The sequence below is a fragment of the Pogonomyrmex barbatus genome, unplaced genomic scaffold, assembly GCF_055798465.1.
Source record: "Pogonomyrmex barbatus isolate J1 unplaced genomic scaffold, ASM5579846v1 scaffold17, whole genome shotgun sequence".
NCBI classification, from domain to species: domain Eukaryota; kingdom Metazoa; phylum Arthropoda; class Insecta; order Hymenoptera; family Formicidae; genus Pogonomyrmex; species Pogonomyrmex barbatus.
Window position 1 is genome coordinate 1962805 of NW_028297113.1, and position 24710 is coordinate 1987514.

The 24710-nt window shown below is 43.6% G+C and overlaps 1 protein-coding gene across 11 annotated transcripts in view; it reads left to right on the forward strand.

Moving 5' to 3' along the window:
- LOC105433371 (growth factor receptor-bound protein 14) overlaps window positions 1-24710 on the forward strand; it is a 296179-nt gene that overhangs the window by 241805 nt on the left and 29664 nt on the right. For 10 of the 11 annotated variants that reach the window (XM_089074244.1, XM_089074245.1, XM_089074241.1 and 7 more), the window contains 2 exons: window positions 5751-5978; window positions 12075-12182. In XM_089074244.1, the coding sequence (XP_088930370.1) occupies window positions 5751-5978; window positions 12075-12182 (336 nt within the window). The remainder of the gene's footprint in view (window positions 1-5750; window positions 5979-12074; window positions 12183-24710) is intronic. The other variant, XM_089074246.1, reaches the window with a different exon arrangement.

Sequence of the window (24710 nt, forward strand, 5' to 3'; positions counted from 1 at the left end):
AGAGAGAGAGAGAGAGAGTCTGAGGATAAGGACCTCACGAGGAAATTATCTCATACGGGTCGAAGCCTCCGTCGTGTCCTCCACGTTCTCTTCCCGTCTTCCTTTCTTCTACGGTTCACTCCTCCTTTTTCCTAATGGCAGTCGAGTCGTTGTCTCTCCGGTGCGCCTTTCACGGATGCTTACCGTTATACGCTCTCGCATTATTACCGTAATCATAGCGCAGCTCGACGCCAAGAGCGTGGCCTACATTTACAACATTTTATACATCGATGTATAATCAATGATTCTTATTATTTCTCCCCGCTCATCCGTCCACGGATGATCCTTTTCTGTTTCTGCCTCTCGTAATTTCAGCCGCTTTCGCGCCTCGACGATACCGTCTGGAAACTAAATTTACAATTTGCCCGTGCGAGCTTTTAAGCTTAAATATTTATTTGAGGTAAGTAAAAACGAGACATGTTTAGACGAGTTTGTTTTGCTCCCCATCGCGTTTTATTCCCGTTTATTTAATTCCGTATTTCGCGTCTCCCGCGGGAGATTTTCGAAATTTGCATCTTTCTCATCTTTCCCAAGCTTAGAGATCCGACTTGGTTTGGAATCTAAGGAACAAATAAATCGACGAGGAGAGACTCGGGAGAAAGCCTTTCCGTGGACTTTCAATGCGTCCATTACACGCGGGCCTCTTGTTGCATCCCTACCTTCTCTCCTCGCTTGTCTTTCCTCATTGGCTTGCAGCACGGCGAATCTCTCCGCCGCCTTCGGAGGAAGAAAAACCTGACCTATCGTACACTGTCCTTCTCTCTCTCTCTTTCCCCCTCCCTCTCTCTCTCTTTCCTCGTCTCTTTCTCTCTCTCTCTCTCTCTCTCTCTCTCTCTCTCTCTCTCCGCCGTTCTCTAAAAAACGCCGGTCTAACGCCGCCCTGGAGTCAATCCTTTCACTGCCACGCGAGCGGCAACTTAACGATGTCATTTCGGGCCAACGACCGCTGATTCGAACTTCGATCGGGCCCGAGAGTTTGTCCTCGGTGCGGGTGCTAAAATATGCGCTCGTGACAGATTAAAAATTGTAAAAGGATTCGTGAAAATTGTTTATAAAGAGGTGTAGAAGGAAGAAAGAAAAAAACATCATTAAATAAGCGATGATTCCGACCTGCATCCTCGGAGAGGAGCCCGTGTTTCCACCGCGAAATATCCTTGAACGAAAGTGGAAAGGATTACGACGATGGTGGAAAGGACGAGAGCGCAGGACCAAATTTATTGGCAATGATTGCACGGACTATTGGCGTTCCCCGGCGCTGCCGCCGTGTGTACCTTCCTTCTTTTTTTCCCTTTAATTGCGCGCGAGAGCGTGCTTCTGGAATTATTTATAAACCGGTTTTGTTTCCGAAGTCCGTGTACCCGTAAACGGAAACGCCAATAACTCTCTTGGCTCCCGCGCATTAAAAAAAAAGGGGCGGGGGGGGGGAGAGAGAACGAACAGTAACAAGCCTCACGAGTTTATCGCGAATCTCTCATCTCTCTCGTAGTATCTTACGCCCCATATACTTATCATTATACTACTACGTTGACGTTTTACCGGGACTTTTTCGTCACGGTGAATCGTCGATTTCGCGACGGCAAGATATTGCCCATAAAAAAAGTCTGAGGTCTCATCTCGGATCCTGAATTTCATCTTGGATCTTTCTTCCCTCCCGCCCCTCCCCCATTTCGGAGTCGATTCTCCGTCCGATTCGCATCTTTCCAATTCTTCGCTCCCTTGCTATATCAGCACTTTTTTTTTTTTTTTTTTTTTTTTTTGTAACCGTCGTCGGATTTCGTAGGAAGTATTTTGATGAATTACAAAAATATCATATTTCTCATACCTCATAAGTTTTCAGTAAGTATAATTAAAGGAAATTGGCAGCGATTCAAGTACGCGATCTAATAATTTTAACTATGATACAATCACTATTGTTTTTATTGCGATACTGATGATAAAATATAATAGTAGACGGATATCATTGAGAAACATACAAAATTCATATTGGTGCACGATTGTCGCAGACGAAAACCGTTAAAATAATAAGATGAATGATAAAGGAAATTCTTTTAATTATCCTACTTTCTTTTCATATTCGAATAATATTGGGTATTCGAGAGATCAACGTGCGCAATATATGCTGACGTCGACTTGATATGCAGATCACAACGCGTCTGTCTCGACATGATTTTGCAATGGAGATTGAATACATCTCCATTGCGAATCATTGTACTCGAAGTACTTACGACAGCCCTGAAGTAAATACTCGTCCGAAGAAATAGATAATTCGCATTATAAGTAGCATATCGTATCATATTAAATAATAATAATAATGAAAATTAAAGTTAATAATAAAATAATAATAATGATGATTAAGGAAGTAAATTAATGTTCAAATTATACGCAATAAGAAGTATTATTAATTTTAAGTATTTTAATTGTATCTTTTTGTTTTATCAATAACGTGATCCGGAAAGGTATTTAAACCATGAATCCTGGATTCTCTCACCTTTCTCATCTTAAACGTTCGCCTTCATCTGACATTGCTATTAATTCGCTCGTGTTTTGACGTGTTTCTTTTATCTCATGCACATGTAGATACACGTTCCCCGAGAGATTGCCGCTCATGATCGATCACGGAACGTGACGGGCGCGTTTGATATGCATATGACAACGGCAGTTACATGTGTCAGAATTACAAACACGCGTTCGCCAAAAGGAGCGAAGCTGCATTATACGTGTATGCGTGTATGTATGTATGTATGTATGTATGTATGTGTACAAATCCCGCGTGGGCGATTTACCTGTAAGAATACGAAAGACGCGCTCGGGAGACACCATCAGGATTTTCCCAGGATATTCTCTTTTCTCTTCTCCTCCCTCTCCCACTTTTTCCCCATTTCTTACAATTTCCATACTCCTCGCGCTTGATGTTATCGTACATCTGTTTATTTTTAGTTAAGTACCGTGCACACTACCCCAGTAGTGTGCACGGGCGGCGGCTGTTTGGCTACTACCTTTCTGCCTTTTCATCCTTCTCTCATTCGCTTTCGCTCGTAATTCCATGGTTAGCCGGATAATAGTTACGTAACCGTTAACGCAGCCCCGCGCAGCCTCCCGCGGTACAGAGTGCAACCGAGCTAATCGTCAAATATTTGCTGAGTATTGCAACGGTCCCGCCGCTATCTCGCTCCGCGCCTCTTATACACGCTCCTCCTCCCCTTCCCTCCCCTCCCCTCCCCTCTCCTCTCCTACCCTCCCCTCCCCTCTCCTCTCCTCTCCTCCCCTCCCCTCCCCTCTCTTCCTCTTGTCTTATCCATCTGTTTGTGTACGCGTGACGAATGCTTGCGCAGCAGCAGCAACAGCAGCAGCAGCAGCAGCAGCAGCAGTAGTAGTAGCAGCAGCAACATCATCGTCGCACAAAGCAGCGGCGACTATGACCAACAGAATTTTCTCGAGGAGACGTGTGAGTCCCTGACCAACCGCACCCTTCCTCTCGACACGGCTCGAATAACGCGAGGAATGCTTTTCTCGAAAGTTATGCCGCATCAGTATTCATTCCATAATTTTTCTTTTTTTTTCTTTAAAGACGGAATAATGAAAAATTTAATGAGTATTTGAGTATATTAATGTATAATAAGTAAGATGATACTTCGATCTTCAATTAATTAAATATTAAAAATATTTATTATATTTATTAAAAATAATTAATGTATTATATCAAATTAATATTAAAAAATATAATTGCGTGAGATTCACATATAATTGAATAATTGGCTCTCGTTCTTCAATTAAGGTATACAAGTGAGAGCACTGAAAAGAATTCAAACAATTGCAGAAACGTGGTGTGTGTGTGATGTGTGTGTGTGTGTGTGTGTGTGTGTATGTGTGGGGGGGGGGCGTGCGCGCGCGCGCGCCTATTTTGTCCCGCTTGTTGCACGTCTATTTTTGTAATGCTTGTTTTTAAGTTCGCGACACGCCGGGAAACGGGGAACGTGCGAGATTATGCAAGGTGATTTTTGAAAATCGACAAGTTGGTGGTTCACGGTTGGCCGCTTATCGTACATGTGCCGATAAGCGGATAAAGGTCAGAGAGTAGACCGACGTACCTCTTGCGATAGGAATATATACGCCGAGTTAAATATAAAAGTGTTGTGACACCGACTGCGCGTGAAATTGTTAGACGCCGAGATATCGTGCATGCATCTCGTTATCCGCACGCTAATCTGTTCTTCTTCTGTTGACGTTAATAATTTTATTTAATGATTGAGGTCTGCGATGCGGCTCGAAGTGGTGCGTGTGGCATTATTGGAAGCAAGGAAGTATAATATTGTATAAATAAAAAATAAATATAAAATTGCTAAACAAGGACTGTGCACAATACCTCTAGACTAGTTCGCCAGCCTATAATACTTCTATATCAGTTTGCTGTTTCCGTGCTGTTGACACTGGTAATTCTGTTTGATGAACTAAAGTCGTGCATTTTTAACACAATTTAAAACAACGCACAAACAGGCAAACAACGTTATATTGTTAAAGCGAATTATTCTTAATCAATTTTACTATTAGAACGCAATGGGAAATGAAGTGTTATTTTAACACACACACACACACACACACACACACACACACACAAATGTGTGTGTGTGTGTGTGTGTGTGTGTGTGTGTGTGATTTTTTTTTACAGATTTGTAGTTTTAATTTTGGCAGTCTCTCTTTGGTTATCTCTCATATTAAGTAAAGTTCAAAAATTCAGACTAGAGAATATTAGAGTTTTGGATTTACGAAACGCGAGAAAGCGAAACGTGTGCTTTTTGGACGCGACCTCGACGTTTCGTTTAAAGAATGCCGAACGTGCTCAACGTTAAATGAATATTTTCTACCGGAAATCACTCGACGAACGCAACTTTCCCGATCCTTATTACGAGCAAATAATGGTAACTTCGCGATAACGGCGCTATCGTCGCCGCGATGCTTCTTTTGTGTGTGTGTGTGTGTGTGTGTGTGTGTGTGTGTGTGTGTGTGTGTGTGTGTGTGTGTGTGTGTGTGTGTGTGTGTGTGTGTGTGTGTGTGTGTGTGTGTGTGTGTGTGTGTGTGTGTGTGTGTGTGTGGTGTGTGTGTGATGCACTCCGGGCATACTGCCATAAAAATCAATCCTGTTATAATAAATTATCCCCGCAATTCTTGGCGACGTCGCGAAAGAAAGTTTTCCGCTGAATCCGGCAAAGACTTGCAGGAAGACTCGATTGAACGAGAAAGTCCACCGGGAGTAGTATCTCGCGACTGATTTTTGCACACGGGCAACTTGTAGATACGCTTATACTACTTTGTTCGCGTTGCTCTCACGGGAAAATCGCTATGGTCGTCTCATCTGCAACGCCATGCGACGTTATACTCGTTAGCCCGTATTGCTTAATTACTACATCGACGATCATTGAAAATGACGGTCCAACTGACGATTCTGACATAATTGCTTTATTGCCAACATGTACAATAATTATATATATATATATCATTTCTCTCTCAGTAAATTGTGGTATCTTCGGAGAAAGTTAAATTATCACGATTTACAATTTTGAAGTTTTTTTTTTTTATATCAAAGGATTGCAAGACAGAGAAGGATAGTTTTCTAACGACATAGAAGAAACATCCTGTTTCCATTTGCGTTTTTCTACATCAGATCGGATATCTCTGAGCAAGATTTTCATGAAGGTGTGTCACTTTTGTTGCAGGACAACGAACACCTGATTACGCTCGCGCACTTGTCAGACTACAACGTTTACAGGATACCAAACGCCAAGCGGGTTTTCGGCGCACCCTTCGAGTGGGGCGCCTGCTTGAGGCCGAACAGCAACGCCGAGGCCGAAGACACGGAGGCAGGGGAGCCTGGGATCAAGGTCATTGCTTTCGAGAACGAAAAATCGCGCACCTGCTGGCTCACAGCCATGAGACTCGCTAAGGTAAGCGGTACCGATTCCCCCTTCCTCGCTTTTATTGCCGTTTTCTACTCGAGGAGTACGCGGCGTAGGACGGCGATTCGATCGATTTGGGGGAGGGGCGGGGTGGATTCATCAATGGACGAACCAATTGAACGGAATCGTTGCACGCCTGGAAATAACATTTTGTTACGTAAAGCGTGCTCTATTCGCGATGTCAAAGAGCACGATTCAAGACTGCAAGACGTTCCGAAATGTTGGCGGACTCGCGTGGAAAGTGTATAATTAAAGCTTGATGACACGAGGAGCGGATTACGAATGGGCCATTAGCTTCGGTAAATAATCGCTTCAATTTAGTAAGTGGAAACCAAACTAATATCAAGAACCGGGAAGAAACGGATACTTAAATCGGCGGTGAGGATAATAACGCTTACGGACTATCACTAGAATGTTTCGTTTCCCAGAGCTTGATTCCGCGTCGGGTCTTCTCTCATTCGACTCTCGGCTCTCTTCCCTCACGATGTGATCATCCCTCTGCGGACGAGCCGTAGGTATCATTAGCTCCGTGATGGAGCCGAGTATAATGAGCCTTATTTTCTTTCCATTCCCTCCCCTTATCCGCGCCCGCGTTTACGTCGACGTCGAATGTCGAAACTTCTTGGTGAAGTTCAAAGAAGTTGCGTGACTCGCGCGCGGTTCGTGTTCAATGGAGAGAGAGAGAGAGAGAGAGCTCTTGTCGACGTGCGTACACACTATACCACGCAGCTTCGGCGTGTTTTCTTTTCGAAATTTCTTTTCTTCGTCTTTTAAGAACAGTCGTGGCACTGACACCGTGCATTTTTCTTGCCTCTTTCTTTCTTTTTCCGACGGAGGAGCCTGTGAGACACCGGGGCGCTGCCTTTTCCCCCCGTTGTCGTCGATAATATCGGTTTATTTTCGAGCGCAGACAGCCTTTGTCTTCTTCTCTTTCCTCTTTCCCCTGTTCTTCTCTTTCACTCTAATCGAAGTGCTCGCCGAGAAGAGAGTTATTCGTGGCCGGTAACGGTTTGTAACGCTAGCAACGCGCGATTGGCAGCTCCGCCGAAGGAAAAGAGAAAGAGAGAGAGAGAGAGACTTTAGAATACGGCCGCCTACTCCTTATTACGCTACTCTTTACGGGCCTATTCTTCCTCGAGAGAAGTGAAGTGGCTGCTCAGACCGCCTCTCCCACTCCGGCCGGTCTCCGGGAAGTGGAACCCGGGCACGGCATATTATCGTCGCTCTATCGTTCGCGGAGCGATAATCACGCCCGTGGAGCAAATTAAAAGTTAAAAAAGTAACATTATTAACGCAAAAGAATTCTGTCTTCCGGCGCGGCGGCTGTAAATATATTTCGAAGCTTTAAAGCGGCGCGCGTTATTATTTGAGTGGCGTTTTTATTTACGGGGGGAAAAAAAAATCAGAATTCCAAATGAACGCGTTTCACGCGGTTGCGCCTCGCATAAAATCTCGATAATTCATTTTCGCTGAATTAAATTTTCAGAATTTAATTAATTTAATTCCTCTCGTGCTCGATCTCGCGCAATTTTCTTTAATTTACACGACTGCTGGCGCCTCGCGCGAGCGAGACTTTCTTTCTTTCGCCGTTATTATATTCGTCTCTGACAACTTATCTTCGTTCCGAACAACGCTCGCCCGGGTCGGATAGCAAACTCATCTGCCACGGGATGTAATTTGGGGACCCTTGCGCTGGAGAATCGTGACCTCTGTCGGTGCATCCTCGGAGGATTCCCCAAGTCGTGCATCTATACTACCGGTGGACGCCGGCGGGCAGACAGATCAGGCTTGCCTAGTGTTTATCGGCCTCGTTGGTTATCCATGCCTGTCTGCGTCTCTTGTCAGCCTATCTACCTACCTACCCGCTCTGGATCTACTATGTGCTCTTCTCTTTTCTCCAGCTCTCGTCGTCTCTCGCTTGGCTCATTCGTTACTCCTCTTCCTGCCCCTCCCTCTCTCTCTCTCTCTCTCTCTCTCTCTCTCTCTCTCTCTCTCTCTCTCTCTCTCTCTCTCTCTCTCTGTTTCTCGATTCTGCCTTTTATCCAAAGGGAAAAGGACGTAGTCTTGGTCGGTAACGGCGCTAAGGTAGTACTTACGCGTGTCTCAGGGAGGCCTTTGTAACTCTTTCATCCGAGAAAAAGCTAGGAGTCTGATGAGATGCGGCGAACGAGAAGAGTTGGGAAGGCGGAAGGTTAAGAGAGAGAGAGAGAGAGAGAGAGAGAGAGAGAGAGAGAGAGAGAGAGACGGAATGGAAAGGACGGGCGGGGGCGGGGAGGATAGGAAAGGAGAGAGCAAATGAACGGGTAGGCTCGAAGGAATCTCGAAGGACTCGCTTTGATCGAGAAGACATTGACACTCCCGTCCGTGCCCTTTTGTGCTCCCTTTGTTTCTACGCTACTCTTCCCCGTCTCGTCCCCGTTTCCTCGTTGTATTTCAATCTTCGCCGACTTCGATTCACCTCACTGGAAATCTGTGAAGTCTAAATATAGCGCGCACATCCGTCTTCGTTTGATTTGCGAGGGGTGGAGTCCAGAATAAAAGATGTCATGATAACTTACTTCAATGTTCTTATATATGTGTGAAAAGTGAAAGTTTGAAATATATTTTTTTCTATAGAGACAGATATATCTCTCTCTCTCTCTCTCTCTCTCTCTCTCTCTCTGTTATATCTGTAAGTAAATCAACCACGTGACAAATCATTAAAGTAGAAAAAAGCTAGATTTATTAATATCTAAAAAGAGCAATGGACTAGAGAATGGTTCCCATGGTGAAACCAGTCCGATTAATTCAGGACCAGATTCCGCGCAAGATAAAAAATATTGCCGTTCGCAGATAGGATATTGTCATTTGGCATTAACTCTCGCTTTTTGCTAGTCTCATAAAATGATAACGATAATGAGAAAGTGAACAGATCATAGCGCAACAAGAGAGCTACGGATAAAATTGAGCCGCAAATATATACCGGGTCGCTTTCTACTCGATTACACGTATCTCTAACCTTATTGAGTTTCTTACCGAGCCGAGAATTATAATTAACCTGCAGCAAGAAGGATCCTAGGAATGCGTTGCGCCAACCTGCACGATCATTCGATTTATAAGGGAAATTTGTCGTGAGCACCTCGCGGGGCAACTTTTCAGCAGCTTTTCAATCAATAGCCCCGTATCATCGGGGACGTGATTTTGCGATATCGAAGGGCATCCGACGCGGCATTATCTTTCGTTTACTTAGAGCCCGTGTTCCCTCGTTATCGCTTTCCGTTACTCTATCGCTGATTAGCGTACATTCGTGCCTTGCCGCTTTCCTCATCGGCGCGTTTCCCGTCTCGTCTGCGTTTTGTGAATAATTGAATTACGTAATTATCTCTCCAAACGCGCGCGCGCGCCGGCAATACTCTAGGGCCGCCTTCAATTAGCCGCTGCCGCCGCCGCCCTTCATCTTCGCATCCGTCTCGATCACGCTCCCGAAACGCGAAAACGACGAATCCCAGCTTTCGGAATCTTCGCTTAATTTCTCCCGCGAAAGCGAGAAGCGCGCGAGAGACGAGCGACGGTACGCGCAACATTCGAATGCGTTTTTAGTCAGTTTTACCTGGAAATTCATATTCCCGTATTAGACTCTCACGGTACCACAGTGAAGTGAAAGTATCGATTTATGAATTTTTTTTCTTTTAATTTTTTTTTTTTTTTTTTTTTTACGGTAAAAAAGGAAAGTTAACGAGTTCATGCGAGACTGCCGATTTACAAAAGATGCGCCTTGCGACTGGAGAAATTTCAACGCGTGCGTTTAATACACTTCGAAAGGGCGAGTTTATTTTTGCTGTTGCCAAGCAAGTCCTCGCCGGTTGCAAAGCTCGCCGGGAGCGAATTTTCGTTTTACCACGATGCAGGCTACGGCCCGCATTGGGTATATTAGCATCCCTGCGCGTGTATGCGTGTGGGTGCCGTGCACGTCACGAGCAATTTACGCTTGCGTGTATGAGTGGGCGCGCGTGTGCGTGAGCAGTCAGTCGAGCATGGATGCGCCCGACTGTCTTGTGGGTCGATACGATGGCTATACCACTGTTGGGTCTACGGTTATGCACACGTTCACCGTCATTATTTCACGTAGCACCGTCTGTTCCTCTTGTCTTGTCTTGTCTTGTCTTGTCTTGTCCCGTCTCGTCCTTTGCGTCCACGTCTCGTCTCGTCGCGCAATTGACACATGCCCGCTCGAAGCATGCACGCCAACGTACACGTTGGTTTTCTCTCTCATTTTCTTGTCGAAATTCTTTTTTAGAGCGAAGTTTCTGCATTAAATGCATTTTTTTATATAGAAATGAAAATTTAGCTTTTATTTGTCGATATCAAGTCACAAATGTTGAGTTATATAGAACCAGTTTAAAGTTAAAGTTAAATAAAATTAAATAAAATCCGCACGAAATTAAGAATTAGAAGGTGATAATTTTTTTATAGTAATATATTTAAATTTAGAATTAGTAAGAATTTTTACAAATGGATGGTTTATATAATCTTCAAGTTGAACTACACAGTAGTAAAATATTTTGTATTTGTGTTAAAATCGGTCTTTGTTAAAATTTTTGTGTTAAATAATCTACATATTTATATGTAAATTTAACACATGTCTATTATGTTAACCTTAACAAATGTAAAATGTAAAAATATTAAAATGATTTAAGAAATGTGTTAAAATAACACAATTCATACGTATTTATTCAATATATTAAAATTTACACAAAAAAAAATGTTGGTTTTACTCTATAACAGGAGTGAGGATGACTTGTTATTATTCTTTGTGTGATTTTGGCACAGTCTCGAATTTTTGACGCGTCTCAACATGTTGTTTTCATAAAAATCATGTTATCATAAAAATTATGTTAATTGTAACACACAATTAATTTCAAATTAAGATCAAGAGTACATTTCTTTTTTGTTGAAATATTAACGTAGTGTCGGTATTACTATTTAACACATCCATATTATGTTAAATTAACACAAAATTTTGAGTGGACCATTTGGGACATGCGATTTATGTTAAATTCAACACATTTTTTTCCAACAGTGTAGGAGATAAATTCCATTTGTAAGTCAGCTTTGCTTTAACTGATTGTGTTCTAACACGTGGGTAATATAAGAAGCTTAGGGGAGCTCATATGGATTACCTTTGACTCAATCATGGTCAATCTTATCGTTATCTACAAAGCGTAAATATTTCCTGCGAACGAAAAGAATCAGTTGTTTCGATTGAATACTCCTCCTGAATTCGCAAGCTGCTTGTAAGAAATAGGATTACAGTTTGTTCCATCCGAAAATTGGATATCGCTAATCTCATTGCCCGAAAAACATTGATCCGAAACAAGATATTTATGTTTCGATATTATTTAAGAAACACCACGTTACACGATATAAAAACGATAGTATGAAAAAAAGCAATTATTAATGAAAAACATATGTAACAATTTCTCGAAAAATTGAATATGATGAACGTTGATCTCGAATTATATTCCAATTATCATGATTTTATTTTCTTTCTCTGCCGAGCCTTTTATTTATTTATTTTTTTTTTTCTCGATTTCGATTCCTCCGATGAAAAATATGATAATTAGGTTCTTAGGGCTTCTCGCGCCGCCCAAAAAATCGGGACGGGAAAAGGGAATTTAATTGTCGCAGAGAGAGAGAGATCGGAAAATGTCGGTGGTACTTTCGTATTCTATCCGCGTAGCAACGATTGAATTTATCTAGGCGAGCGCGATACCTCGACGGGCGAAGTATCGATCGGCGGTCCGTCCGCCTCGCACAGCTGGGCGGCAGCACGCGCGAACCGACGCGACCGGCCGGTCGGTCGACCGGCCGGCGCTATGCGACAAAGTGACGCGTGTAAAATTATGCAAATCGCGGATGCGGCGTCCTCTTCCTTTTTCTCTTCTTTTTTTTTTTTCTTGCACCTGTTCCGCCTCTATCGGACGCTGCGATGCGCCCGAAGCGTAGAATCGGTTAGGCTCGCGCGGCCGCCGCGCGCGGCCGCCGCGTCCTGCGAACCGCTGCACGCTCGCGCGTTAACGATGTCCGCTCCGCTTTGTGTTCCAGTACGGCAAACAGCTCCGAGAGAATTACCGAGCCTTCAAGAACAAGCAGTGCGAGCAGAACGGCGGCAGCAGTCCCAAAGAGCAATACAGCAGCTACAATGTGTCCAACGTAAGTGCTTATACATGTATATTTCCGAGTGAGTACGCAGACCTAAAACCAGAACCACGGCTTTCGGAGAACCTCGTAAAGAGAGGGAGGGAGGATAGGGTGGGAGAGTTTAGTTGAATAATTAGTAATAACCGCGGGTTCCCTTGTATTAACTCGATTTTATCGATTGCACAGCTGCTTAGGTCTCTATATCACTTACTGCTACTTTATACGCGTAAATCGTTTGCTTATTAATCGGTAAATTTATAAATTGATCGTTTAATACTACGTTTATACTGACTATCATTTAACGCTTAATTTAAATAAATCTGCAAAATGTTTCAACCATAAACAAGCTTTTTTTTTTTTTTACATATTTTTAAGGCTTGCTGAAAGAAATTTCGTAAAATAAATCGCGCAAATTTGACCGCGCGGTAATAATAAGGCTTAAATCCGGAGGGAAAAGAGCAGACGCGTAGAAAGACGTCGCGACGTGTACGTCGTCGTCGTCGTCGTCGTTGCGACATGTGTAAGTAGATGGATAGAAAATCGCGCGTGTCTCCTGGCGAATTATTTTGCCATCGCGCGCTCGCGCGCGCCGTGTATTTTCGACGGCCGCTCTCTCGCCTCGGATACGCTCGAAAGGTAAATTTCGCTTTAGACGCGGTAAATGGAATGGAAGAGGCGATTACGCTGAAATTACCTCGAGTGACAGTAATTTGCCGGGTCACGCCACGTTCGATCATTGCCGTCAGTTATCCCTTTTCCTGCACGGAGAGCCCGTCGTCTCTCGCCGAACTTTCATAGCGTCTACGGGCTCTCGATTAACTCGCGCGATCTCGCGCGCTTTTCAACGCCTTTCCTTGATTAACACTTTTGCTTCCCTCCCCCCCCCCCCTTCGTCCCCTCTGTTATGTTCAGTTTTTTTAATATTTTCACTTTACTTACGCGAAACACCGTTGGAATGTATGTACGATATTTAAACGTCACGCAAGATGATATAATAAAAAAAATGGCCTTTTATGATTCTCTGTGTCGAAGCCGCTTCGCTTTTTACAATTGAAATGAAAGAAATCCTGTTTATTAATTTTGGCGGATACACACTTTGTGTGTGTGTGTGTGTGTGTGTGTGTGTGTGTGTGTGTGTATATAATCGCGTTTCGCCGAACAAACTGTATTATTCTCGTAACGGGAGTTGGCGCGTGTTTATCGGCTCTCTAATTGATATACCGATGAAATATAAGGAAATTCATTGCGAATGAACGAACGAACGAACGGGAGTACGAGAACACGCATCGGACGGTGTAACGATATGCGGCGCGTTGGATGCCGATGCGGTTAGCGGCTGAATAATTATAGCAAATAGCTCGTTAACTATTGATCTTTAATACGAAATTCCGTACGAAATACGCCGGAAACCGTCGGGGCCGTTTTCACAGTCGAGATTCGACACACTCGCGTGTGTGTCGGTGCATTCGTTACCTCGAGTGCACAGCTTCGATAGTTCTCTTTCGGCTTCTCTCTCTCTCTCTCTCTCTCTCTCTCTCTCTCTCTCGTCGATGCGTGCAATACGTCCTGTTTATACAATGGCAACGAATTACGTTGCTGCGACTAACTGGTATCGTATATCGCGGGTTTTATCGTGACCAGCGTCGCTCCGATAATAAATTCACCGATCCACGATCGGACGCAATTCGTTGTGATCGATTGGTCGGAAACAAAACGAAACCTGAAACGGTGGCAGATTAAATTCTCCAAGAAAAAATTTTCAGGCAGTTTAATCGATTTAATTTTCGATTTCGTCGTTTGATTCGTCGTTTGATGTTTACAGTATTTATCTAGATTAACTTTATCTTTGTAAAATGTATTTGTGAAATATAATGCATGGAAACGGTTCGGCTTGATTAGTAAAAATTAATTAAGCGAATTGACATCTGTAACTGTTACGAAAAGAGTTTATTTTGGTGAAGACGTACGGATTGCTACCACATGCATTTTTGAAACATCTTTGAAACATCTCTAAATTTAAACGAATAAATAACGCGTTAACCGCGCTTCATCTGTTAAAAATATCATGGACCATTCCAATAAAACATAACAAACGTAATGAGATAAATGTGTAAGAGATTCGATTTATATTAAAACGCAAAAGAGAAACTTTATTGGTTATTCTTTACGGTTCTCCTCATTAATAATTTTCGTGGGATCTCGTTCAGCGAAAATTAATAACGGCGCACTCGTGTGACGTTACCGTCAATTATCGAGTATCCGTTATTTATGTTTGCACTTTAATGGAAATGACAAATAAGAACGAAATGGAAACTTTGCAAGGAGAGAGAGAGAGAGAGAGAGAGATTCGAGTTGATACGTTCTCCTCGGATGAAATTAAAAGGGATACTCGTACACTCTTTTTACGATTCGAAGAGCAAAAAGCGTTTTCTCGGAAAAGTGTTGTCGTAACTTACGTAAGGAAGGATTCATCCCCCATCGGATCTTAGTGACCTCATTGTCGTGCCATCCCCGACCTCGGCGAGATATAGGCTCTCTTTTTCTCTCTCTCTCTCTCTCTCTCTCCCCCTCTCTTTCTCCACGTTATTCTTCGGTCCTCCTACGCACTAAGACGTCGACGCGTCTCGCCCGGTAGGAAATTTCATCCTCGTATCGCACAGCTGATTCCAAGGTCGTTTCCGTGCCAGCCAGCCAGCCAGCCAGCCAGCCAGCCAGAGGGACGACAACCCCTCGTCGTTGGTGTGTACTCTCGAAGCTAGACACGTACCGATCCACCCCCGTCCATCTTCTCGTCTCGACTGACTTATTTCTTCTCTCGTCCCTCTTTTTTTCCGTCGTTGGTTCAGATAAAGAGTTGTGTAGTTCTTGTTCTCATTATGACCGCCGACGCCAGGAGAGAATTTTTCAAGTTGTTATTGTTTTGTCGATAAACCCCGAGAATTATACACCGTTGTTATAATTCGCATTTCTGCGTTTGTAAAATAAAAATGATTTGAGATAAAGTTTATCAATAATTAAAATGTGTTTTATTTAAATCGCGAGATATATATAGAGAGGATTGTAACGTTTTAACGTTACAATCGTTGCAATGTGGAACCTTTTAAAAAAGAAATTCAAATAAAATTTTTCAAATTGAAATTCTCTGTTGAACATGCTACCGCATATTTTATACTGAATATTTATTTCACGATTAAACTGAAAATGTTATTTTTATTTTTATTACGTTTTATTCGCATTGCCGTCTAATACCGTGCAGAATATGAGAATATTTTCATGAATATTGATTATTTTCTATCGCGGCGCTTTCTTGTCTTGACAATGATCGATGATTTATCATAGTGTTTTTAATCTCATGATAATTGTAGGATGTCGTCCGTATTTCTTTGTGCACTCGCATAACTGTTATGACAATAAAATATCCGCGATATCGATTAGGCGGAGCGGGCGTGTGAGATGCATTATCGAACCGCTTTGAAGAACTGGTTCTGAAGTAGCGATCTTAACGAGTTTCCGGCAATAAATTACTGTTCGTGCCAGTTATGAATTATCCAAAGGAACACGGCGGATGACAATTAAATCCCAGTATGGAAAATAACCGGTATTACGCGCTTAATGCGCAAAAGCGCGAGAGAAGATAGCCGCGTGTTATTTTACAAAACATTGTAATTGATAGAAGCGAACCTGATACGGTTCGACAATTCCAGAGTGAAATGGCAACGGCAGGAAATTGGGAAATTCTTATAATATGCGGATTTAAGTTAATTTTATTAATAGAGCGATTAATAAAGTTAACCAAGAAATTCATTTCTTTCGCCGCTGACATTTAACATGGTTAATTAATTTAGCTGTGCGAGAATTTTTTTTTTTTTTTTTTTTTTAATAATTATGTAATTCCGGTATTTCTGATCGTACGACGAAAGTAGAGAGAGCGAAAAAGAGGAAGGAGCTAAAAATAACCGCGTCGAGAAAGGCAGACGACGAGAAGAAGCGCGTGAAAAGAGGGAACTCGAGCGATTCTCTCCGAAGTCTCGTGCGTTGTATCCTTGCATCCTTGCGAGAGAGTTGGAAGGACGACGAAAGCGCGAACCTGTCTTGGCATTTCAGCGTTTCAGCGTTGAAAGCTTCGATCACGGATATCGTTCGTTCGTGACCCGTTTTTATCGTTATTTGTAAAGAGAAGGAAGTGCGCGTCTCTTGCGACAAGAAACAAACCGACAAAGTAAAGCTTCGTAAATATTCTCTTCTGTATTTCTCTTCTGTTCTTCGGGTTACACGGTGTATAGAATTGAACACTTAAATGGATCGGGCGAAGCTTCTCGCGCGCGAAATAAATATGCTTTTATGCGTTCAAATTAATCAGATCTAATATTTTGAATTTGAAAAGGTGTATGTAATTAACTGTGAAAAATCAGAAAAAAATAATAAAATAATCTCTTTATTGCAATTCAAATGAAAATATATTTACACGTGGGAATACAGGTATGAATAAAATATTAATTTATGATATAAATTTTTATATTTAAATTTATAATAAAACATAAAATTTATTATATTCAGATTTATTATATATTAAAATACAAAATTATGTGTTATCGAGTCATTTTTTAAATTTGTATCTTGTGAGTAGCGAATATGAATTACTAAACTGAATAAATTTTAATAATATTTTTGCTATTATACGCATTTACATCATTAAAATGAACGTTTTATTATCGGTTTATATAAAAAAAAAATTTTAAAAATAAATGTTTTATTTATAAAAAATTTATGTTTATTATCAATTTTTTGATTTTTTAATTATTTCGTTAAAATTGGAAATGTGTCAATCGATATAGCGCTCAATAATTATCACATTATACGTCGCGTTTATTCACGATCATTACGTCATTTCGTCAGGTCTAACGAGGATCCACCTAGATCTCGTTTAACAAGCTGTTCGTGGTCGACGCGAAAGCGTAACCTCGCTGCTTTTAGTGAGACATCATATTTCCTTTAATGACGCGACGGTCAATATGGATACAAAAGTGTCGGTGGCATACGACCGACTTTTTTTTCTCGTTTTTCTGCCGCGAGAAGACTCAACATTACTCAATTGGAAACTCGTGATCGATCCTCGCGCGAGCCGTTCATTTGAATTCATACTTCCTCGGAATTTCAATGCGAACTTTAATTACCGGGCTGTTTCATGACTCCAACAGTTTCGACAAACAACGGCCTCCCACGAAGTTATCGTCGACTGCTGAAGCTGAGTATGTCATTAAAATCAAGCCTACAGGAGCAATCTGCTGTGTTAATTACCTTAAGTTGTATTATGTAGCGATTTAATCAATAATTTTTTTAACACGCATCACAAAGAGCATTAATCTCTCAATTTGCCTTCCTTGAAATATTGGAAAATCTCGAAATTTCGTGATGTTGCAGAAATCGATTACAATTGACTCCAACCAACCGTGACGTCTTCAATCGACATCCTCCTCCCCAAACTCCCTTCTTTCTTCGATCATCAGTCATGTGATTGTCCCTTTCTTTCTTCATCATCATTTTCATCCGCTGCCAGGTCGGGTATCAGGCTTGAATAGGGAGGAGTACTCCGCTCGCTCGGGGGTGGGAAGGCCGAGGGTGTAGAGTACCTCGGTTACAGTCGGGAGTTTAAAAGTCGGGCAAAAAGCCCCGGCCGGCTGTTGCTACGCGCGAACTATCGACCCGGCTTCTACCTATATATCCGCGAGAGAGAGAGAGAGAGAGAGAGAGAGAGAGAGAGAGAGAGCCCTCTTGGGGTATGGAGGAAGAGCTATAGATGGTACATACACGAGCGAGTGCGCGCGCGCGCGATCCTCCATGAGCGCCGGGATGGCCTGGAGAATAGCGGTGGGCGTGTGCGTGTGCGTGTGCGTGTTTGTGTTTCTGTGTACGCATATACGCCGGAGGGAAGGAGGACCTCCGGAGAAAAACGAATGGAGAAGGAAGAAAAAGGCCACATCACCCAAATGTGCGAGACTGACGAAGCCCGACGAGGACCTCCTATGCCTCCCCCGCGCTCTCCTCCCTCCTCCTCCTCCTCCTCCTCCTCCTCCTCCTCCTCCTCGGCGTTCTCATATATTTCAGCCGCGTCACCCCGAAACGCGCGCGAACACCGTACCCCGTTTCGTTGCCTCTCGCGATCGCTTTATTTCGCGCTTCCTATCCTCGCACCTTTCATTATTCTTTATTTCGGGAAAGCTTCCCCGAAGTATCTAGCCTTCTCTGTCTCGCGCGCGTTCTTCCGTATGTCTGTCTTCGTCGCTCCTCCTTTCCGCGGGCCAGGAGGATTCTTTGAGTTTGCATACCGTCCGCGCGCTGCAAGATTTGGATCGTAAAGTAGACATAACCCCCCCCCCCCCTCTTAGGTATTCCCGGACGTCGTTCTTCTCTCCCCGCCCACGCCGTGCCGTTCCGTTCCGAAATATGCGTCCGCCGAAAATAGCGAAAATCGCCGCGACACACCGGTTATGAAACTTTCACGTGCTCTCGCCGCCTCCGTGTCACACGAGTCCTTTCATTGTATACGCGACTGCGATGTACATGTTCCGTTAAAAGCTTAAAACCGCCGCTCCGTTAAAAATGTACCTCCAATCGCAAATGCTGATTTTCCGAAGCACGGATTTGCCGGAGGACCCCGGCTTTTCACGTGTCAACGAGTCTGACGTTAAAAGAAGTCAACGAAAATGTCAAATCTCTATACGTTTTTACGTCTATAAAGGTTACAGGAAAGGGTAAAAGTCGAAGAGCCAGAGAATATACAACGAAAATATTAATTAGTTTCTGCGAAGCTTGATTTGTTTAAAAAAAAAAAAAAAAAAAAAAAAGAAAAAAAAACAACGTAAATTTCGAATCGTTGAATGTTATATCTGTCTTGAAATCAATCTCCGACGGGCTTATCGACAATCTACAAACTTGAGAAATGGCATCTAATCCGTAGTTCGAAGCGACCAGGCTAAGACTAACGAAATGGGCCAAGGTGACCCAATTTCTCTCAAATTCGTCAGGAAATAAGACGACAGACTAAGACAGGGAAAGGACAACAAGGGGCGCGGGAGAATTTCCGGCGATGACGTTTGCCTTATCGGTCTTCTCTCGTTCTCTCTTCCTCTCCAAGTCGTCGCATGGAAATTTTTAATTTAACTTTACGACTCCACCGAGACGCCCTGCCGTCCTCTTTGTCCTCCCCGCGCCTCGCTCTCTCTCTCTCTCTCTCTCTCTCTTCCCATCTTGCGTCATCGAATTGCATTGCCGTAAGTGAAAAGGATGGAAGTGTTTGAGGAGGTCACATCGTAGAGCGGCACCGTTGAAGTGGAATGATTTGTACGGTCGGGGAACGCGTAATCAGAATATGTAGAGTTTTACGAAAAGCTCGCTGATCCCCTTCTATCTCTCCGTTAATTAAATTTTAAAGTTAATACGATTCCTTTTACTGCTTATAACATTTAATCATAAGAAAATCGAGGATGATAATTGCTTGAATAGTTAACCAACGCGTATTCGTATAACGCAATAACGATAAAGCCGACACATTTTAATTACGGAATCATTTTACGTCATCGAAATGCATTGCCGTGAAGTGAGAAAAGGATGGAAGTGTTTGAGGAGTCATCATCGTCAGAGCGGCATCGTTAAAGTGGAATGATTGTACGAGCAAGAGGGGAGACTGGGAACGCGGAGGAAGAGGGGAGGGGGCGGGGGCCTTCACGGACAAACACTCTCATTTTCGCAAACACACAATCGCGTCCTCGTCGAGGAGGACGTATCCCGCATATAGATCTTGGCGAGAGTGCACCGGCTAAATCGGCCGAAACGGGCATATAAAGCCGACGTTCTCGCGTTGTTTCCGTCGCGCCATCTCCGCCGTTTGTTGTTATCGTCGCCCCGTCGTCTGCACTGATAACCGTCATCACCAGACGAGACGGATACGGTGGCGACTACTGGGTTACCCCGTAATCGAGCGCACTCCCAGCTAAACGATCTGCCCCCGCGACAGCGGGTGATGAAGCGCTGCGCGCTTCACCCCCTTCATCCGCGATTGCTATTATGTGCGAGCTTTGTCTGGAGGATAACCTCCTTAGGATAGGTGCCATTTATATTTCCCGGCTCCTACGATTGCATTGTTCTCCGTATGCCGCCTGTATAAAACCATCCTGAGATTTAGATAAAACGACACGTAACAGCAGTTTGTAGTAATTTACCATAACTGTAATTTCACTTTATTTAATTAATCTCGAAGATTATAATCTCGCTGTTTATGTAACGTGTTTCAAAAGTGGAAGATATAATCGCTCGGGTGATTGGGGATCCAAAAATAAGAAAAAAGGTGGTATGAACGTAGATCCGGAAATGCATTGTTCTCGCCATTCTTACGGTGAAATTTCCAATTGCTTTGCTTACGATTTTTTTTTTTTTTTTTTTTTTTTTGGTCAAAATAGGAAGAAGAAGTGGTCTTTATCCAACTATCTTGATCTCTATCAAGAGATGTCAAGCGGGCTGTATCTCTATATGGTGCATTCTGCGCAGTGCCAAAGCAGCTCGTAATTTTTATTTAACTTTAATATTATGTTATAAAATTCATGAAGATCATCTTTTCTTCCAACTTTGGAACAAAAATTCAAAAGTAAAGCAATTTTAAATTTTCAACATGGCGATGTTGAACTCGAAAACAACGCATTTTCGGATCTATTCTGTTCGTATCAATTTTCTTTCGCATTTTTCCCCTTTTTTCTGAACGATTGACCACGACTTACAGAACATCCTGTGTAGAATTTAAGAAAAATGTTTTTCCTTTTCCTTTTAATTTAAAATAAAAGTCAGTCATACAATTTCGCGGGTAACATTTGTAATTTTGTCGTTTCCTTTATTTTTCTCCCCGAGAGGGATGATTGCGTTTCTGTATATGGGGCCACCGAGGCAAGATTCAGAGATGGTTCGCCAGTGCACTTAGGGTGTGGTTTTTGCCTTGGTATCCTTCACCCGGTATCTCCCTGCTCTCGTCGCCGAAAAACGAAACACATGCGCGTTTCTCTTCTTTCTCCACCCCTCCCTCTCTTTGGTTTCTTTTCCCAGCCGCGTCTAGGACGAGTTGCTTCGCCGCACGTCTTTATGACCCTCTTTATCGATGGTAATACGCGGCCGTTTAAAGCCCGTGCGAGTGCTACGGTCGATGCTTTTCGAAAAGTGCGCGACCAGCACTAAAAAAACTTCACCGGGCAGCTTTATTCGCGGTGCACGGTGAGACGGCGAATTCGGACGAGAGGCGTGTGTGTACGTGTGTGCGAGGGAGAGAAAAGAGAAGAGCTACCGGGTATAAATTAAAGCGCTGGCCGCTCACGGAGGGAAGGGAAGGAAGCGGTGGAGAAGGGATGCGACCGAGGGAAAAATATCCCTCTTCCGGTCTGACATTTATGTCGCGACCGGAAAATTCTGAAACGCCATCGTTTTCTTCGCGCTAAAAATTTGTTTAATTCTCAGTGTGAGACAAAGAGAGAGAGAGAGAGAGAGAGAGAGAAGCGAAAAGATGTTACAACGTATTCAAAGCTCTATTCTGCTTTGAAATCAAACAACACTTAACCCTAAGCTTAAGAACTTTAAGGGTACGGGAAGATACTCTCGTGCTCCAAATTCAGTTGTCGTCTTTTTTTTTTTTTTTTTTTTTTTTCACCAAGAGTTAAAAGTCTCCTTCCGATTCCTTTTATTCTCCGAAAGTTGGATGCCTCTTTTCGATTTTTCTCCTTTCCGAGACGGTTGCATAGTTCGATAGTAAACGTATAAACGGTGGCTGTATCGCGCGATACTTCCCGAAAATTGTCAACAATTCGGCGTCTCTGTACCAGGAAAATTCGCGTTAGCCAGGGAAAGAATATCGTGCGCCGTGCAAGCTCGGCTATTACGGAATTCTCCTGTATATTCGCCCGATTTCTGTACCGTTGCGTTCCATCGTTTTTCGATACCCCGGCAAGCGATCTCTCTCGCAGACGATACGAGTTTACGCGACTATCGGCCGTTTCCGCTTTTCCGAAAGGCAGACTGCAATTCGCCGACTAAATGGAACGTGCTTCGTCTTGCCGCGGGACAATTAATGAATACTCGACGATAGGAATTGCCGAAAACGCCGTTCGCATCGTGGAAATTGCGTCCCACGTCTTCCGACGTTACTCTTCAGAATAACTTAAATTGCACTCGAAACTCGTCTCTCTTTCTCTCTCTCTCTCTCTCGCTCTTCTTTTCTCTCTTTCCATGTTCACCGGAAGTGCATTAAAGTCTGTACCGAAAGAGGCCTGGGGCAACAAAAATTGGCGAGTTTGAAGTTGTATTATTCTCTCAGATCTTGTCAGAAGTATTAAAACGATGTCATTCATCGCACGCAAGGAAGGCAAACGATTGAATTTAAGAAATTATACGAAATCATCAGCTGTGTGGAAGTAGGAAGTAGATTGTACATTATCTCCAAATTTTTTATTAAACAGTAAAATCACTTCGAAACAAATTTAGAACGCACGTAACGTTATTTCGAATTATAAATCCGGCGTCTCGGATATGAATCCGTCCGCATCTCTGTGCATCACGTCAACGATAACAGAACGATTCTCATCTCCTCTTTTATTTTCCTAGCGATTCATCAGCGAGTTCTCCCGTGGCACGAACCGCGTAACGGGATGTTCCGCTCTTACGTATTTTGCGAATACACAAAACGGGTATTGCGAGCGGTAATCTCGCTCTCGCGGCCGTTCTCGTCCAAATAAATTCCGCGTGCTTACTCAGTAAACCCCGGGCGGTGCACGCAATTGGCATTATATTTTCGTCGACCAGATGCAACCAAGAGATGCATCTTTTATCCCCACTGGAGAGCATCCTGCCAAGGCTGGCGGGTCCACCCGTCCTCTCGTCCTCCTCCTCCTCCTCCTCGACCTTCTACGTCATTTTCCCTTCCTCTTGGCCACTTCCGCCCTGTCTCTCTTCTGCGTACGGTCGATTCTGTGCGCGTGCGCCCATGTAACCTTGACATTGAACGATTTCTCCCTGCCGCATCGCACTCCCCTTCGTCGCCGTCGGGCCCTGGTAGCGAGCCCTTCCCTCCCCCCCCCTCTCTCTCTCTCTCTCTCTCTCTCTCTCTCTCTCTCTCTCTCTCTCTCTCTCTCTCTTTCTCACCGCCTGTTCTGCGGCAGACACCCGCGAGTCATCCGTCCGGCGAGTTCGAGCAAAAAACATAAAAAAAAAAGGGGAGGAAAAAAAAAGAAGATGAAATGAAATAACAGTGAATCGCGCCTGTCGGCCTCGACACCCTGCTTCTGTCAGACTTTTCCGCCGATGCGGATCGCCACTGACGCATCCGACATCGCGTATGCACGCGTCGCGCGTCACACGATTTCCTCAAGATCGGCAAGGGAAGCATCACCAGACTCACATTCGACGAATCCATTCCGTTTTTTCCGGTATGACGGATCAGGTGAGTTTGCTCTCTCCCGCCCTCAATCTTTGACTACTTTCCGAGATTCTTCGATAGAGCTTTCGATAGATTCAAATAGTCTTCCGGTATACCTTTTCTTCTTCGAAGTTACACCGCAGTGTGCCCGGTGTTCTTTCTCCGGTGAACCCTGGATCCTGCATCGAATTTCCCGGCGGCGACCAGGAAACTCGATCGGCTGAAAATTCACGCATCAGCCGCATGCAAGATTCTACGTACGTCATCGCGCTGCGGGTCGAGTGGTAGATCCAGGAAGATGGTGCGAACGCGAATCGTATGCGTGCGTGCGTGCGTGCGTGCGTGCGTGCGTGCGTGTACGCGAGCATGCGCGCGAGTGAGTGGGTCTGATTATGGGCCTCGGGGACTCCGCTGCACTTCCTGCGCAACCTATAATTACGATTATCTAAAATCGCCGCTGCATTATGTAACGCGGCATAATGTCTGGCACACGCGACCACGATCTCCACGAGAGACCGATTCCTCTCTTTCCTCCTTCCCTCTTCCTTTTCTTTCTTTGGCGATCAGATACGATCTGTGTGTGTGTGTGTGTGTGTGTGTGTGTGTGTGTGTGTGTGTGTGTGTGTGTGTGTGTGTGTGTGTGTGTGTGTGTGTGTGTGTGTGTGTGTGTGTGTGTGTGTGTGTGTGTGTGTGTGTGTGTGTGTGTGTGTGTGTGTGTGATTTCAACGCGCGCGGAGCGCGATGGAATTAGAAAATAACGTGAGAAAGATCCGAGGAAATCTCGAGGTTTTCGAGAAAATTTTCTATTTCTTGCAACACCGATTGAACTACGTGGCCTCGGTTTTCGCATAATACGACGATCCGACAAAATATGAATGCGAAATATGCATTATCGTGAGATTGAAGTTGGATCGTGATGCGAAATCTTTTCACGCGGTATTCGGATACGCGTTACCACTTTCGAAAATCCTCGAATAGTTTACATAAGTAGAAAATAGCGTGACGAAGCTTCCTAGTCTAATCTATGTTTCCTGTAAAAAAAAATCGATATCGGCGTCGTGATTTTTTTTTTTAAATAAAAAGAATCAGATCTC